Here is an 18224-nt window from a genome sequence, read left to right on the forward strand (position 1 = left end):
GTTGTAAGGCGCTTGAGGTCAGTGCCAGGAACCCAACTCCGGTCCTCTGGAAGAGCAGCACGTGCTCTTAATCACTGAGCCATCTCTCCAGCCCCATCTGTAGATGTTTCTAAGTCAGCATCCATACCCACTGGTGCCTGCTAACACCAGGCATCCTTGATGGCAGTGGACCTCCTCTAATCCCTCCATCTACGCTATCTCCCATTTATTTCGGTTGAAGCTCTGTGGTCCATCAGAAACCAACCAGTTGCTCAGGTCAAAAGCTGGGAGTGGCCCCCAACTCCTGCCCACACTCCCTGCCTCCCACCCACATCCCCACCTGCCACACTGGCAAGTCCCTTCATGTTAGCTCCAGAATAGAGAGCAGAGAATCCACCCACTTGGCTCCTCTCAGCCCCTTCCATCCAACCTCCGTTCTCTCTCACCAGCACAGGCTGCATAGCATGCAAGCTGGTCTCCGCTTTCCATGCTCACTCAACCCCCTACCACGCATGTCAAGCCCATTCTCCACATAGCAGCTATGGTCTTAAAACCCAGAACAGCACATTGTCAAGACCCATCTAAGTCCATAATGGAATTATAATAAATTCCAAGTGTCCCTAGGCAATCAGCATCCTTCCAAACTCACCTTTCACCATGTCCTCTGCCTCAGACCCCTATGCTTCTTTGATGTTCTTAACATGGTTGGTGTCTTCCTACCTCAGGGACCTTGTCATTGCTGTTCCCTCTCCCTGGACATACTCGCCACCACCCTGCCCATGCCATCTCCCCTTCTCTGAACTGAGCGTTCTCTTCCTGTCTCTGTCTTTATTGTTCTCCTTCCTGTGTCTTGTTTTAATCTGTTTTATGTGTTTATTTCCTTGTGCTCTCTCTCTCTCTCTCTCTCTCTCTCACACACACACACACACACACACACACACACACGTGCATGTGTGTGTGTGTGTGCGAGTATTCATCACTGTTTAATATCCTTCATGTTTTATGAATTTAATTTAATTTAATTAATTCTTATTCAGAATACAAATCTGTCTTCAACAACTTGAGTGTCAACTCTGATGAGGAAAATATTCACCCACTTAACCTGTGCAGCCTCCATGAGAAACCTCATGAAGGGAAGGGATGTGTCTCCCAGAGGATTCATGAGGGCAGGTACCTTGCCTACCTCATCCATTGCTGAATCTTCAGTACCTAATCTGGTGCTTGGTGTATGTGACAGGATTATATGGATCACGCTGAATGAGTGACATTATCTTCAAACCTAATTCTAGGACTTCTGCACCCATAATTCCTTTCTCTTTAGACCTGAAGTTTGTCTCATTATTCAGCTCTGAGACAGGGCACAGCTGGAAAAGGCTGTGGAGTAATCGCTGGGAAAGCCCACTTCTTGCTGGTCAAGTCCCTGCTAGGAGATAATGCTTCTGAACTCAGGGCACAGAATACTAGAATTAGGAAGACCTGCCACCACATTAAAAATGAATACAGGGTACTTTATGTTTCAACAGAGGTTGTTTTCCAAAGCCATAGGCTTCCTCAGGGATACCTGACTCTCCTCCTGCCTTCCTGCCTCAGCAAGCCACTGTCCTCTCAAAGACCCCCCAGTAAGTCCCCTTCCAAAGCCATAGGCTTCCTCAGGGATACCTGACTCTCCTCCTGCCTTCCTGCCTCAGCAAGCCGCTGTCCTCTCAAAGACCCCCCAGTAAGTCCCCCTGAGTGGGAAATCTGTTTGGTCTTCCTATTAGGAGGGGTGTCTCTTGTGTTTATACTGTCTTTTAAAGGATTTATTTAAAGTGTGTGTGTGTGTGTGTGTGTGTGTGTGTGTGTATGCATGTGAGTACAGGTGCCTTCAGAGGCCAGAAGAGGGTGTCAGATCTCCTGGAGCTGGAGTTACAGGATGTTGTCAACCGCCCAATGTAGACGTTTAGAACAAAACTCAGGTCCTCTGCAAGGGCAGTAGATGCCCCCAGTGGATGTGCCATCTCTCAAGCCCTTATTTACAGTCTTTGAATTCACACAGGAGTTTTTAAAGTTTTAAAACACACCTAGTCTCGGAAGGATTCTCAACTCCTGGTGAGAGGTTCTTTATGCCCTTGTCCCTGTTCTCAACATCACCAAGCCCTCCACTCTCTCGAGCTCAGATCCTCAGCCTACGTGGAGCCCCAGCTCCAGTTCCCTGGCCTCTCCCCGGGAAACATTTTATCTCGGGACAGGGTCTCGTATAGCCAGGCTGGCCTCTACCTTACCACGTAGCCGAGGATGCCCTTAAACTCATGATCCTCTGCTTCTGCTTCCCCAGAGCTGGGATTACAGCTGTGTGGACCACTACACCCAGGTTATGCAGTGCTGGGGATGGAGACCAGGGCTCCATACACGCTAAGCAAGCAATCTACCCACTGAGCCACACCCCCAGCCCAGCCCTGTCTGCTGGGAGCCTTCTCTGGGAAGCCCTGTCCCTTTCTAGGGCAGCATCCTACCTCCCGTACCTGGAACAATGCTTCCCCACAGGGACAGGCATCTCCTGAGTTGTGGACTCAGGTCCACCACCATTCTACCAGGCAGTTTCCTCTCTTGTCCCCTTCCTGGCCTCAGTCTTACTCAGCTCCTGGATCTATGACACACCACACTGGGCTGGGTGCCCCACCTCTCGGCTGTCCGTGTCCTTCTGAACCCTCACAATGGCACCAGTGGCGTGTAACCCTCTGGTCCCAACCTGCCAGTGCCTGTACCTGCTTCCCCACTGGAGGGAGAGCCCACTGAGGGCAGGGGCCAGAGCTGACTCAGTTATTTCCCCACCACCCTGGGCTGGGCAGACTGGGAGCTGTCAGGAAATGTCTGCAATCCCGATCCTTATCTTTCCCCTGCTGGGAGAGCTGCAGGGCTTGCTTCTGCATCTCCTGCCTGCCTCTCACCTCTCTCCTCTCTCACCTCTGGCCTGTCCTCCAGTCTCAGATTTCAGGCTAGACATTCCCTCTGCCAGGAACACTTTCCTGCAGTCAGCAAAGCACTCTGGCCCACTTTACATGGTTCTGTGCTGGGGCAGGGCTCTCTCCCCGAGGCCACCCCTTTTCTGCTTAAATGGACAGGACACAGTCCCCACTGACACCTCTCAGCACCTGACTGCTGTAGAATATTGTGCCATGTACCCCTCTCTTCTCCCTCTTCATTTCTTCCCAGCTCTCTTCTCTGGCCTTTGTCCTGAGCAGCTTCTGCAGTTAGCTGCATCACAGGTCTCATACTGAGTCTGAGCAAGGCATGGACACAAGCATCTTTGCGTGAACTTCTCCAGTTCCAGGGCTTTCTAGATTTGGAGGCCGGTGCTGTCTGGGCTCGGGCTGGAAACCCAGCTTTGGGGTCAAGGCCACCTGGTGAGCAGATGTGGTCACAGCGCCCTCTTGTGGTCAAATCTGAATACAGCACCTTCCCAACACTAGAAGCCCAGGAGGAGGGCAAAGTCCCAGGGACGCTCCCAAAAATGAGAGGCGCCCTGCTGTGTATGCATCAGGAAGCAGGTCCTCCAGTTCCCAGCATAAGGATCAAGAGCCCCTGCCCCCTCCCCGAGTCACTGCTATGTGACTCTGGGAAAGTTACTTGGCTGGGTTGCACGTTCATCTACCATAAAGTATTAAACATACATTACTCTCATATTCCTGCACTAACAAGGGAGGAACGCCTTCTTGGCACTAGGCCAGCCCCACAAACACACAAGCTTGGAGCTGTACAATCTACCTGGAGAATATTCAGCTCCGCCTACCCCAGTTCTTATCCACAGCTGCTTCTCTTTATAGCAGTCAAGCGATTTTCCCGGAATAGAAGCCCTTGGAAGACTGGCCTTCACTGTTAGAATAAAACCCAAGCATTCGACTGCACACACCTGGTCCAGCTCCAATGTGGCCAATGGAACCCCCTGCTGGATCCCTGGAAGGGATCAAGGTTATTCCCAAACCCTAGCTGCTGAATTGGCAGTTCCCTCCTCCAGAGGGAGCTCTTCCCCAAGAAATCTTTGAGATTCATCCCCTTACTTTATGTGGGTGGGTCCTGCTTCTTCCTCCCTTCCTCTATTCTACTTAAAACAAACAAACCTTTGTGCTGGAGATGTAGCTTGAAGATAAGACTGTCTAAAATCCCCAGGAAGTGAGGCTCAGTGGTAGAGCCCCTGCCTAGGTCTCCAGTGAGGGGCTGGGGGTGTGGCTCAGCTTCATTCAATCTCCAGCATTGAAAAAGTGACCGTCACAATGGCCCAGTATTTATTTGTATATTGTCCTTTTCTCCCAGGCTGTAAATACCTGGAGGGAGGGGTTCCTATCTCTGCCCACTGCAGCTTCCTAGCACCTAGAGGACCAGACAAAGGAATGTCCAATATTTGCTGAATGAATAACTGACATGGTGCTTAATAAGCCCAGGGGAACTGAAAGCGGCAAGGCATCCATTTCTGCCTTTCAGGCCTATCTTCATTAGCAAACTGGGTACCTACTGAGTTCAAGAAGTCAACAGGTCACTTCCATGAGGACAGGACCACAAAGACTAAGGAGCACCCTCTGTCCAAGGTTCGGGGAGGATCGGGGAAGGCTTCTAGTACTCTAGTGCAGGAGACAGTTAGCTCTTGAGAAGCCAGGTCACACCTGGAGGGGAGACTGGCACCACCACGTCTCTTGAGGAAGTTTCCTCAGCCTCTCAATTTGCTATATGGCAGGGCAGCACCCAGAAGCCTGGAGCCCCCTGGTGGCCAATCCTAAAATGCAGACCCAAGCTGGACATGGTTGGCCAACTCCTTTGACCAACGAACTCTCATCTCTCCAGAGATCTGATGGGGTGAAGGCAAGCCAGTTCTATTCTCACAGGAGGAAACGGTAGATTAGAGAGGTTAAGGCAGGGACGTGGCACAAGTTCTGTCTCCAGAGTCCAGGCTTGGCGTGCCTTCCTCACCCACAAGGCAGCCACCCTCCCACAAGAGACACCAGGAGTAGGCAAGGGCTGGTGACAGCCCCCGTGGCCTTCCAGCTGAGTGACCAATAGCCATGTACAACCATGAGATTGCCAGAGGGAAGAAACAAGAAGGTACCTATAAGCACGACAAAGCCAAGCTTAAAATGAAGCCCCTAGAAAGCATGTGTATGTTGAAGATATGCATGCTCACCCTGTTAGGTTTCCATTCCAAAACATCATGACCAAAGCATCTTAGGGAGGAAAGGTTTTATTTCTCTCATCTCTCAGGTCACACTCCATTAGCAAGGGAAGTCAGAGCAGGAACTGAGGCAGAGGCCATGGAGGAACACTGCTCACTGACTTGCTCAGCCTGCTTCCTTATAGTACCCAGAATCACCTGCCTAGGGACTGCACCACTCACAGTGGGCTGGGCCCTTCCAGATCAATCATCAATCAAGAAAATGCCCTATGGGCTTGCCTAGAAGCTGATCTTATGGAGGCATTTTGTCAGGTGATCCCAGCCTGGGTCAAGTTGGCAAAATAAAACCAAAAAGAACCAACCAGGATACTGACCCAACAGTCATACGAAAACCATGCAAACTTGGTTTGGAATGTATCAACTCAGCAGACCACTGTCTTCCAAGGACTCACAGGCTAAGAATGTCTTCAGATAGCAGCTGAGACCCACAGCAGGTATTTCCCAAGCCTTGCTATAACCTGCCTACACCAGTGTGTTTGGTCAGTCGGCTTGATTAATGACCTTCTGTTGATCTAGGGCTGTAAATGTTTGTGTAACTGCTCCCACAGCAGCGTTCCGGGGGCAACCTGAATCCATGCACCCGGCCATGGAAACCCTCATCTGGTTCAGAATAGGCTTTCTCTGATTCCTTTAGAAGCAAGAGCTGTGTCTTACCCCGATGAAAGGGGCATAGTGATGATTGTGAATATGTTTCTAGTACTCGTTTCGCTTTGTTTACCTGACTTGGGCAAACAAATTGAGAGCCAGGGCTTTCCTGAGCCCACAGAAGTGCGCAGAAATGCACAGTTGTAGGTCTCTTCTCCCTCAACTTCTCCAAGGTTCAGGTTGCTGCACACGGCACGGTCCTCCCATGAGACACAGTTACTTCACAGGGCTCAGGTCCCATAAGACACAGGTAGCTCTAGAAGGGCAGGACACTGCAGGGCAGTCACTTCACAGTGCACAGATTGCTTCACAGGCACAGGGCACTACAGGGTACAGTCACTTCCTAGGGCACAGGGCAATGTAGAGTACAGGGCTTAGGTCACTCAGTGGGGTTCAGGTCACTCTGCAGGACACAGGTGGCTCCTGCCTGGCCCCCTCCATCCCGGCACAGGGTGGCTCCATCTCTGGATTGCTCACAGGTGCAGGGTCCCCGTGGGGCCACAGGGTCACTGGTGGCCTGGCTCCGGTTCCCGGGCAGTGGTGGCTGGGCTTGCAGTACGCGGCGGCCCTTGCCAATGGCCAGGCGTGGCAGGCCTCGGTTGAGGCCATCCAGGAGCGCACAGGCCTGGCAGAGCGTGTGACTGGCCAGCGCCCCGCAGCGGGAGCAGGTGCCTGGAGGAGGCGGCCGAGCCGCCGGGGCAAGAGCGAGGCGCTCCGCCGAGTGCACGAGGTCCAGCACTGTGGATGGCCGCGCCGCCTCCAGCTGCTTGAGCAGGTCGCGAGCGTGGCCGCGGAAGGCCTCGGGCGCGTACACGCACTCCTCGGAGAAGTAGCGCAGGCGGCGGAAGTGTGCATACAGCACCACCTCCTTCTGCGAAGCGAACTGCAGCGGCCGGCACCGCGGGAGTGCGCACCCCTCGCCCCCAGAGCCCAGCACTCCGCCCCGTGCCAGCCGCCCCGTATCACCCCGCAGGAAGTTCATGAGCACTGTCTCCGCCATATCGTCTGCATTGTGGCCTGTGGAAGAGAGCTTGGGTGAAGGATGGGGACAGACAAGAGGGGCCGGGAGGGGGCGCCAAGAACCCCTGGAAATGGAAAGTGGAGGAGGCTGTCGGGAACCCCTGGACCAGGACACTGAGGAGAGGATCCTGTAGATAGAACCTCAGTAATGTGATAATGGAGAAGGGACCATAAAGTGGGGACACAGAGAACCCAGAGAGAAGAGGGGGCGGTGGAGACACCATGCCACCCCACTGCCTCGCATGATACCCTACCCCTCCACACCCTTCCTGTGCTCACCTGTCACGATATGTGTAGCTCCCACTAGGCGAGCGCCCTCCTCCAGCGCCCTCCTCCGCAGCACCCCGCAGAAGGTGCAGCAGGAACGGCTGCGGCCCGAGCCGGCCGTGCTGCGGGCCACGGCGTCCATCGTCCAGCCCCCAAACAGGTCTGCATAGGCCACAATGGTGAGCGGCAGCTCCCAGCGCGCTGCCTGGCTGCTCACGGCCTCCAGCGCTGCGTCCCGGTAGCCGCCGATGCCTTCGTCCACCGCCACCAGGTGCAGCGTGATGCCCAGGCGCGGCGTGAGCTCGCGCAGCACGTGTGCCAGTACCGTGGAGTCCTTGCCGCCCGAGGCGCCCACGGCCACCACGGCACCCGGGGGCAGCAGGCGCCCTGCGAGCACCGTGTGCAGCACCTCGGCCTCAAAGGCCGCACAGAAGCAGGAGCCGCACAGCGCCTGCCCCGAGCGCGGGCGGCGGAGGGCAGCGCGGGCCGCGTGGCAGGAGGAGCACGTTGGGGCCGGCATCGCGGGAAGCTTGTGATGTCTACACTGTGAAGGAAAGAGTAGGAGATCATTTGGGGCGTCTACACTGCAGGGCTGATGGGAGAGAAGAGGGGTCATAAGAGATACCCACACTGCTGGGCTAATGGAAAAAGAAGGGAAGCTGGTCACCCAGGATGTCTGCACTCCAGAGCTGAAGGGAGAGAGAAGCGGGTCACATGGATAGTCTATGTTGTGTGGAGGCTGCGGAAATGATGTCCTACCCAGAGTGGCCCTTGCACAGGGGAGACGAAGGGAAGGGCAGCTTCTTTCTGCATCAAGAATACAAAGACCTGACGATGTGATTTCAGGGGGGCAGGGAGGAAGACATGCAAGAAGTGGGGTGCCTTTAAGAACGCGTTGCACAGTTTTGAGGTCACTATTGTTACAGTCTTGACCATGGAGACACTGACTTTGACTTCCAGTGCTGACCAGAACCCAGAAGAGCCTGCTATTTGTAGACAGAGGGCTACAGATGTTTGGATTTTAGTAGAGGAGGTAGGATACCAGACGGCACCCCTGAAAGGCATGGTGCCCTCCTCCTCTAGGCACACAGCAGCCTCCTGCACCACCTCTAGGTTACCAGTTTTTGTGTGAACCAGTAAAAACTTTCCAGGCTCAGTCCCCCCCCCCCCCCCCCCCAGCACCGCATCTCCAGCTTGGACTATTCAGTAGCCTCTTGTCATTCCGAGCAGGCACAGCTGCCCTGGGATTCACCACAATGATCAGGATTATCTGGCAACTGCCGACTTACTGTCACTAACTCTCACGAGGGCAGGACCAGTGCCACTCAGCCCTCAACCCCCACATCCCCGATTCCTTTCACCAAATGATGTTCTACAGGGAAGTGAAGCTCTGCCCTTCCAGGCACTCAGACTAGATGCTCTGGGGTCTAGGACCACCCTGATCACTCACCCTGTTGGGGGCTCAAAATGCAAAGTCCAGTCTTGACTTGCTTTCCAAAGTTCCTAATTCATCCTCAGAACTCATGTTCAGATCCCCTAAAAGAGTACAGCCAATCTTGTTTGTGGCTTCAAAAGAGAGGGAGAAGCCAGATACTTCCCACCTACTCCATGGCCAGGATGCTTGTCTGGGTCGTTGGTCTCTGCCTTGATCTCCTCTCCTTTACATTCGCTGTTTTGCATATTAACAATCAGCAGATCTAGCCCAGTTATCTTTTCTACATTCTTCTGTGACTGAGGTTAGCACTTGACGACTCACAGCCTGGGAGGCCCTGTGGCTCCTCCCCTTTACTCTCAAGTATCCTAGGAACACACCCCCTTTGGCCCAAAGAGTTCTTTCCCATTGCTGAGCCCAGCAAGTAGCTCTCAACTCACTCATCCCTCATGACTGAGCATTGCTCCTTGACATATTTCCTTCCTAGCTTTTGATCCTATCCTCCCTCTCGCCTGGATTATGCTCCCTTCAGTGTCTCACCACTTCATTCCCCCAAGCCCTGCCCAGCAAGCCTGAGAATCATCAAGCTCAGAAGGTGCCTCCAGGATCAACCTCCAAATGACCCAGTCAAGATTCTTGCTGGGCAACTTTCAGACCTCAATTGCCCCTGAAATCTGTCCCTTCTGCCTGGCATCTCTGTCTCCTGAGAGTGGCCACCACCTTCGGCCTGGCATTTATTCAGAATGGGGTACAAAGTCACTCTAATCCTGTAGGGGGTTGCTGTTATGAGGAGTAGCTTATGGGCACAGGCAGAAACGGAAGCCAGGAGACCACATCGACAGTCCTGAACTGATGGAGTGAACCAGGCTGAGCTAAGTAAATATCTGGGAGGAGGGAGGAAATTGTGTACAGACAGGCTGCAAACCCCAGAAGTAATACCAGGCATTGTGGCGCACACCTTTAATCCTAGCACTCAGGAGGTACAGACAGGTGAATTTCTGCAAATTCCAGGCTAGCCTGGTCTACAGAGTGAGTTCCAGGCCATTCAGGACAACATGGTGAAATCTCGTCTAAAAACAAAAACACAACAAACAAAAAAACCGAGGGGTGCCTCCGAGTGGCCGACTTTCCATAAAGGGCAGAGGAGAGGTCTCCAGAACTATTTAACTGGGAACAATAGAAGGCAGATGGTCTGCCACCACCAGGTGAACAGAGAGGCCTGGCAAAAGACCGGATTAGAGGGGGATCCTAGTCAGAATACGAGTTGGCAATCATAAAGGCGAGTGCTAAATCCCTTGAGAGACCTTCAACTCTCCGGTGGCACCACGATCCCGAGCTCGCTCGACCCGGAGCAAGAAGAACACTAACCTGGATGGAATGGGCTCTGCACTCTGCCCGCCACGCGGAAGCCTGGAGCGGAAGCTGCCCTGAGACTACAACTCCCACAAGCCCTTGGACTGCCTTGCCTACGACTACCAGAATGCAACAGCTCCAGCGGAACACCTGTAACTCTACAGCAGCTTGGACTACAATTCCCAGCAATACTTGAGGGCACGGCTTTCCTTCATCTATGGCTCCCAAAACGCAGGACTTCTTAAGGTGCACACGCTGGCGTGGAGACCGAGCTCAGGGTACTGCTGTTGCCCTGGCAACACGAGGTCACCAGGCGAGATGCTTTAACTTCTTAGTTTTGCGATTATATGCTACCGCTGCTTCCTTTTTTTTTTTTAAATGAATATAGACCTCACTATATAGACCAGGATGGCCTTGAACTCAGAACCCCACCTGCTACTGCCTCCAGAATGCTAAGATTAAAGGCGTATGCCATCTTGCCCCTTTCTATTTTCTTTCTTTTCTTTTTTCTTCAGAAAGGTGAAAGGAATCCAGATGACTCACAGCTACACAAGCTATTGTAATATACATCAGTAAACTGTCATTGTGTGCTGTTTTAAGGTTGCCCAGAATCTAGCTCTGGAGGTGGGATTACCTGCCCCATCCTTTAGACCCAAGCATTTGTTCTGCTGCCAGCTGGCCTCCTGGCCCTGGGAGAAAGAGAGGAAGAACAGCCAAATAGCCAGAGATGGAAATGCTGTGTCCTTGAGAACAGAAGGAGAGTAAATTCTCAAAGAAGGATAGCGCATCCTTGAACACAGATGGGATGTGAACCATTCTCAGATACCTCTGCTGCTGCTCATCCCGTGTGATATAAACTAAAAATACCTGTTGTGGGAATGGTTGTTTCAGAGACAGTCTGCCTGGGACCCTCGTCTTCAGCCAGATGCTTCTGCTGACTGTATGGTTCCCCGGCTTCCCCGGTCTGTTTCTGCTGGATGTTTGTTACATGTCTGATCTGGTGCCCCATTATCTCTCTGCAGTCTGCTGTTCGTGAACTTGAAATGAGAAGCACTGCTATCGTGGATCATTCCCCAGTTTGAGACAGCTCTCCCTACACACTGAACCGCACTCCAGCTCCTCACTAAAGGATTCTAGGCAGGAACTCTATCATTGAGCCACATCCCAGCCTCCCACTGGGGAATGCTAACCCAGTGCTCTACCATGGAGCTATGCTCCCAGCACCTTCCTGGGGAGATTCTAGCCAAATGTTTTAACACTGAGCCATGCCCAAGCTCCACACTGGTGGATACTAGGCAAGCACTCTTCTGAGCTATAGCCTTAACATGTGCCCCTTCCTATGCTTTTTATTTTTAAACAGAGTCTCACTATGTGGCCCATGCAGACTTCATATTTACAATCCTTCTGCCTTTGTCCTCCAAGTAGCTAGAATTACACCTTTGAGCTACAAGGCTGGGTTCAGCTGCGTGGTAGATAGACCTAGACCAGTGGTTCTCAACCTTCCTGATGCTGTGACCCGTTAATACAGTTCCGTATGTTATGGTGACCCCCCAATCATAAAGTTATTTTCTTTACTACTTTGTGTCTGTAATTTTGTTACTATTATGAATCATAATGTAAATATCTGTGTTATCTGATGGTCTTAGGTGGCCCCTGTGAAAGGGTCATTCGACCCACAGGAGTCCCGACCTACAGGTTGAGAAATGCTGACCTAGACCATGGGGATGATGTTTCAATACCATAGACAGAGCCAGCTCAGTTGTCTGGCCAGTCCACTCTGTCCTGTGGTCCTTGTGTGTAGCATGAATTCTAATTGGTCTTGATAATAAAAACCCATAGCCAGATAGCGGGGTAAATGCTGAAAGATCAGAGAGACAAAAGAGCAAGCCACAGCCACCACATCTTACCTCACCAACTCCGAAGCCTGAAAGAGAGTGAGCTCCTGTCTCCTCCCACCTTATATTCCTTCTCTGTCCAGCCACATCCCTTCCTGTCTCCACCTCCCTAGTGCTGGGATTAAAGGCGTGAGATCCCAAGGGCTGGGATTAAAGGTGTGTGCCGCCACTACCTGGCTCTCTTTTAGACTGGATCAATCTTGTGTAGCCCAGGGTGGCCTTGAACTCACAGAGATCTGTCTGCCTCTACCTCTTGAGTGCTGGGATTAAAGCTTTGTGCTACCACTGCCTGGCCTCTATGGCTAACTAGTGGCTTAGCTCTGTACTCTGATCTTCAGGCAAGCTTTATTTGGTGTGTTTATGTCTCAATGCCCTAATTTGCTTCCTAGTTGCTGTGATAAAACACTGACCAAAATGAACTTGCATTTATTTTAGCCTACAGACCCCAGTCCATCATCAAGGGAAGGCGTGGCAGGAGCTGAAGTCAGGAGCTGGAGCAGAAACCATGGAGGAACTCTATTTATTGACTTACTTCCAGGCTCCCATTTAACTGCCTTTCTTACACTGGGAGGACCATCTTCCCAGGAGTGGTGCCATCCACAGGGAGCTGAGTCCTCCCACATCAGTCAACAATAAGATATCACATGGGCTGATCTGACTGAGGCAATTTCTCAGTTGAGGTTCCTTTTGCCTCTGTGTTACAAGTTGATAACCTAGCTTAACCATCCCACCGAGGGAGGGACAGCCGACATTTGCTCACCAGTGTCAGCTAAGGAGAAGCTATCACATTTCTGCCCCAGATACTGCATTCCCTGTGGCACCATTACCTTTCAGGAAAATACCACACATGGGAGCTGGGGATATACCTCAATCGATAGAGTGTTTAGCCACAGGTTCAAGTCCCAGCACTGCACAGACCACATGTGGTGGTACATAACTGTAATCTGAGCCCTTGGGATGTGGAAGCAAGAAGAGGATGTGGAGTTCAAAGTCGCCTGTGGCCACATAGTGAGTTTGAGGTCTGCCTTGCTTATGTGGGGCCTTCTCTTAACCAGTAAGTAAAATTTAAATGTAATCCGTTCACTACAGTATGTAGAAAAGTTACTGGGAAAAGTAAATTCTCATCTTACTTTTCTCTATTATTCATGGTTACTGTGGCTTTCTTCACCTTTTTCTGAGCATCAAAACTTATTCATTTCCTAATTGATTTAAACCAGCAAGGCTGCATCTGGATCACTCCACTTCCAGTTCTGCTCTTGGCTTTTTCAAGAAGTTAAACTTGAGATGGGGAACTTGGCTGGGTTTGGATGTGTGACCTCAAGTGGTCACCCACTGTCTTAGTTAGGGTTTCTACTGCTGTGAAGACACACTATGACAATGGCTGTTGCAGGGTATTTGCTCACTCTGTGAACCCCGAGATTGCATTATTTACTGGAAAAACCTGTTTCTAGTTGTGGCTCAGCCCTAGCACGCATCTTTTTCTGCTTAAATATTGTAAACAGGATTAAATAAACTCAAGAGGCAGAGCAAGCAACTAGTTGACAGGAAGTGAACATAGGGGAAAAAACCATAGAGGGTAACAGGGAGTCAGGAGGACGGACAGAGAGACGCACAGGAAGTGGGGGGGGGGGTCATTGAGTTTGAGGAGGTTGTTTGGAGATGGAGTAAAAGAAGAAAGGCTTCTGGGATGTCTGCTGAGGAGGATGGTTAGCTGGGTGCTTTCTCTGCCTCTCTGAGCTAGCAGGCTTTCACCCCAGCATCGGCTCCCAAGTCTTTATCAGTAAAATCAAATGACTGAGATTTTGTTAAAAACAACTCTTATAAAGGAAACTATTTGGTGGGGCAGCTTACAGTTTTAGAGGTCCAGTCCATTATCATCAAGGTGTGACATGGTGGCGTGCAGGCAGACATGGTGCTGGAGCTCAGAGTTAATACATATTGATGGGCAGGCAGACAACAGCAAGTGAACTGACACACTTAAAGGCGTGGCTTGAGCACATATGAGACCTCAAAGCCCACCTCCACAGTGACGCACTTCCTCCCACAAGGCCACATCTCCTAACAGTGCCACTTCCTTTAGGGGCCATTGTTTTCAAACCACCATCCCCCACCCCCCATGGGCATATCTATTTTCCACCAAGATGTGGCTGCCCACTGGATCTGTCCTACTTTGCTGGAGACTAGAGACACAACATGAGTGTGCTATATCAACTGAATGAAGGAATAATGAATGGAATGAGTGAATGAAATTCCATCCATCATATCATGGGATACAGGTGATAGTTCATAAGCATTAAATTGATACCAGTGGACAAAAGTTGATAAAGGAGAGAATGGAGCACGAGGTGGAGAATGCACGCAACTGGACAGTTCACTCCTCACACTAGCAAGATTTGTATTGCCATACAAGTACCACAAACTGTGCAGCTTACAAACATCAGAGATTTATTCCTTATAAAACAGGAGGTTAATCAGTGCAGTGGCAGATTCAATGTCTGAATGATTATGTCTTCACAAATGACACTTCCTCATGTGGGAGAACAAGCAAACCACCTTACCACCTTCCTTGGGTGTCTTGTATGAGGGGCATTACTCCAATTTGTGAAGGCCCCACCCCCATGACCTAAGCCATTCCTAAATGTGCTGGCTAGTTTTATGTCAACTTGACACAAGATAGAGTCCCCAGAGAGGAGGGAGTTTTAACTAATAAAATGCCTCTATAAGATGGGGCTGTCGGCAAGCCTGTAGGGCATTTTCTTAATTAGTGATTGATGAGGGAGGGCCAGCCCATTGTGGGTGGTGCCAGCCTGAGTAAGCAAATCTAAGAAATCAGGGTGAGCAAGCCTCAGGGAGTAAGTCATTAAGCAGCACCCCTCTATGGGCTCTGCATCAGCTCCTGCCTCCAGGTTCTTGCCCTGCCTGAGTTCCTGCCCTTACTAATTTTAATGATGGAACTGTGAGTGAAATAAGCCCTTTCCTTCCCAAGTTGCTCTGATCATGGTGTCTTATCACAGCAATAGTAAGCCTAACTAAGACACTAAACAACTCACCTCCGTGGGACTGGAAAGATGACTCAGGAGAGTATTGAAATTGATATTGTTAGAAAATGCTATATGTATATTTCTAATTGTACTTATACCGTTCATTTAACAATGCAATTTTCTGATCCTTGAATGTTATTATTACCAACTATTAGGATATAAAGAAATGAAAGTTAGTAGTTAGACATTACAATAGAACTTGTAGTCATATTAGATATGTTTTAAAAATTGAGCAGATATATTTTAGACAGGTCATCTTCAAACCCTTCAGAGATCTACAGAATATGGCATTTAAAATGTTTTAATAACTTAGAAAATTTTTCTTTTTTGTTATGATTATGAGACATGTCGGCTCCTGGCAGTACCAATCTACTTCAGAGAAAATATGGGCATTGAAGAAACTGCATATGGAGTTAACTTTCATTGTGGCAAAAGTTAGCCACTGGACAAGAAAGTATCCTCGAATCAACTGCTGACAAAAAAAAAAAAAAAAAAAAAAAAAAAACTACTGATTCTTGCCAAAACAAGTGTGGTTATGGCTTTATCAAAAGGCATCTTCTGAGGCCAGGACAATATGGCACCATCCCTGAAATGGCCTTCACATTTCGGAAAAGGTACAGTGCCCTTTTCTTCGAAGGCAGCTGAATAGGCAGTGGGCCGATGGCTTCTGATGTGCAATGGAACAGCAGCTGAAACAGTTATTCTTGAAGAGTAACTAAGCTCACACCTCGCAATAGTAAACTGGCGTTTGACAGAGGGATGTGGAGAAGAACGGGATACTGAGATGAAGCCATATATACACAGCCAAGAAGAATGGACAGCTGAATTAAAAAATCAACAACAGGCCGGGCGGTGGTGGCGCACGCCTTTAATCCCAGCACTCGGGAGGCAGAGCCAGGCGGATCTCTGTGGGTTCGAGGCCAGCCTGGGCTACCAAGTGAGTTCCAGGAAAGGCGCAAAGCTACACAGAGAAACCCTGTCTCAAAAAACCAAAAAAAAAAAAAAAAAAAAAAAAAAAAATCAACAACAATTTCCAGAATTTAAAATCCTGACTCATGACATGACACTAGTGGAATTCAGGTGTTTCTGGTACATGGACTGCTCTCACCCAATGTGAGGTTGAACTGTTGACCTTGTGTACATCCTACTTCACAAATGAGTCTGTCAGATATGCTAAGCCTATAGGCTGAAGATGATGCCCCAGCATTGCGGAGAAACCTCAGGTGACTGTCCAGGCAGTCAGGTGGCTGTTTCTGTCAACTCACAAATTTTTTGGAAGTTGCTTGCATGCACTTTGTTTTTATTTTTGTTAGCTAATATTATTTCCTTCTTGGGTCTCTGAGGGAGTTGAAGATTAGGTAGTTATAGTTGAAGGTTAGTTAGTTATAGTTGAAGATTAATTAGGATAGAAAGTGAATTAGATACATTTTAGACTTAACAAAATAGGATAGATAATGAAATTATTTTCTCTGAATTTGTCAAATACAAATGGACTAGACATTGTTTAGACATTTATTACTTGTATATATTGTATATAGTCATTGTACTTTTGTATATAGTTTTTCTTTTGTTAGTTATAACCTTTTTCTTTTTTTTCCTTTTTATTAAAATAGAAAATAGGAAATGTGGTGGTATTTTACTTGTACTGAAATGTGATTTTAATTGTATGTTAATAAATAAAGTTGTCTGGGGGTCAGAGCTATTAGAGCCATAGCAAGTGTGTGGCGGCGGTGGCGCACGCCTTTAAGGACCTGGAGGGCGGTACATTCAGTCAGTGACGAGGCAGTCACATGTTTGGGTTTACAACCAATGAGAAGGCAGAACAGGAAGACTTTAAAGACAGACACACAGGAAGTAGGTCCTTTTCGGAGAGCTCTCTTGGCTGGAGAGGATCCCTGAATCAGGAAGGGTGAGGCTCTTAGCTCTGACCTCTTGGCTTTCTTCTCTGAATTGGCTCTGTGTTTCTTATTTTATAAGACCGTTGGTTACATCTACAGTAGAGTGCTTGTTACACAAGTGTGGGGATCTGAGTTCGGATCCCCAGCTCCCACATAAGAACCAGGAGAGGTGGTGTGCATCTGTAATGACAGTACTGGAGTGTGGAGGCAGAGACGGCAGATCCCAGGGGCTCACTGGCCAGCCAGGAGAGCCTGTCTTAGTGTTTTTTGTTTCCTTTTGAATAAAATACCCTGACAAAGCAACTTAAAGGGCAAACATTTATTTATGCTTACAGTTCAAGATACAGTCCACCATGGCAGAGAATCAGGGCAGCAGGAGCTTGAAGCAGCTGATCACGTTGCACCACAGTCAGGAAGCAGAGAGCAATGCATGATGGTGCTCAGCCCACTTTCTCCTTTTCATACGATCCAGGATCCCAACCCAGGGAATGGAGTCACCCACAGTGAGTAGGCCTTCCCATCTCAACTGCTCTAATCAAGATAATGCCCCACAAGCATGGCCAGAGACCCAGCTCCTACGTGATCTTAGGTCTTGCCAAATTGACCATTGAAACTAACCACCACAGATCCTGCTCAGAAAGTAAGGTGGAGAGTGACAGAAGAAGATACCCAAAGCAGAGCTCTGGATATGCGCGTGTGCAGGCAAGTGCACCCCTCTACACACTGACCTCCCTCCATCTACAACATGTTATCACCATAGCCTTGGGGATAAGGATCTCAACACGTGTGTTTGGGAGGGATCAGATGCCACCTTAGCACTTCCATTCTGTAACTCATGGTCTTCTGAAAATGGCGAAGTGACACTCTAGGTCTTCTCAGTTCTCATGGGCTGTGTGAGTCATAAGTTCCTCTCTTGGATGTAGGTTATCGGAGTCTTCTCTTCCCGTCCTGCTTCCTTTACAAACTGAGGACAACAGAGAACCAGATGGGCAATGGCCCAGCCCTTCTGACCACTGAGTTGCTGCAATTTCTGCTAAGAGAGAGAGTGTTAGGCAAAGATGGGGGTAAAGATTAGTTGCCACTTGAAAATGCAGAAAGTGGTGTGTGTGCACTCTCATACGAGAGATAGAGATAGACAGACAGACAGACAGACAGACAGATAGATAGATAGATAAGAGAGAGAGAAAGACAGAGAGAGAGAGAGACTGAGAATGCTAGTTGAGGATGGTGGCTAGACATGCCTAAACCCACATGTATTAGGGTTCTCTCAAGGAACAGGATTTATAGAATAAATATATACTATATATATGATATATACCATTATATACACATATACGATTTGCTAGAATGATCTGCAGGCTGTGGTCCAGCTGGTCCAACAATGACTGCTATCGAATGGAAGGTCCAAGAATCCAGTCGTTGTTCAGTCCATGAGGCTCAATGTCTCAGCTGGTTTTCAGTGTATGCTGGAATCCAGAAGAAGTAGGCTCCAAT

General features: G+C 49.5%; 1 protein-coding gene across 1 annotated transcript; it reads right to left on the reverse strand.

The window, feature by feature from the left end:
• Positions 1 to 5172: 5172 nt before the first annotated feature.
• Positions 5173 to 9974, reverse strand: Ctu1 (cytosolic thiouridylase subunit 1). Its single transcript, XM_052712885.1, has 3 exons — positions 9912 to 9974; positions 7124 to 7655; positions 5173 to 6841 (listed from the first exon to the last, which is right to left on the reverse strand). Exons 2-3 carry the CDS (start codon positions 7629 to 7631, stop codon positions 6204 to 6206), a joined length of 1146 nt encoding a protein of 381 aa, XP_052568845.1. The 5' UTR covers positions 7632 to 7655; positions 9912 to 9974; the 3' UTR covers positions 5173 to 6203.
• Between the last annotated feature and the right edge of the window lie 8250 nt (positions 9975 to 18224).

The sequence above is a fragment of the Peromyscus californicus genome, unplaced genomic scaffold (assembly GCF_007827085.1).
Source record: "Peromyscus californicus insignis strain IS unplaced genomic scaffold, ASM782708v3 Scaffold_4__1_contigs__length_199733344, whole genome shotgun sequence".
Taxonomy (NCBI): Eukaryota; Metazoa; Chordata; class Mammalia; order Rodentia; family Cricetidae; genus Peromyscus; species Peromyscus californicus.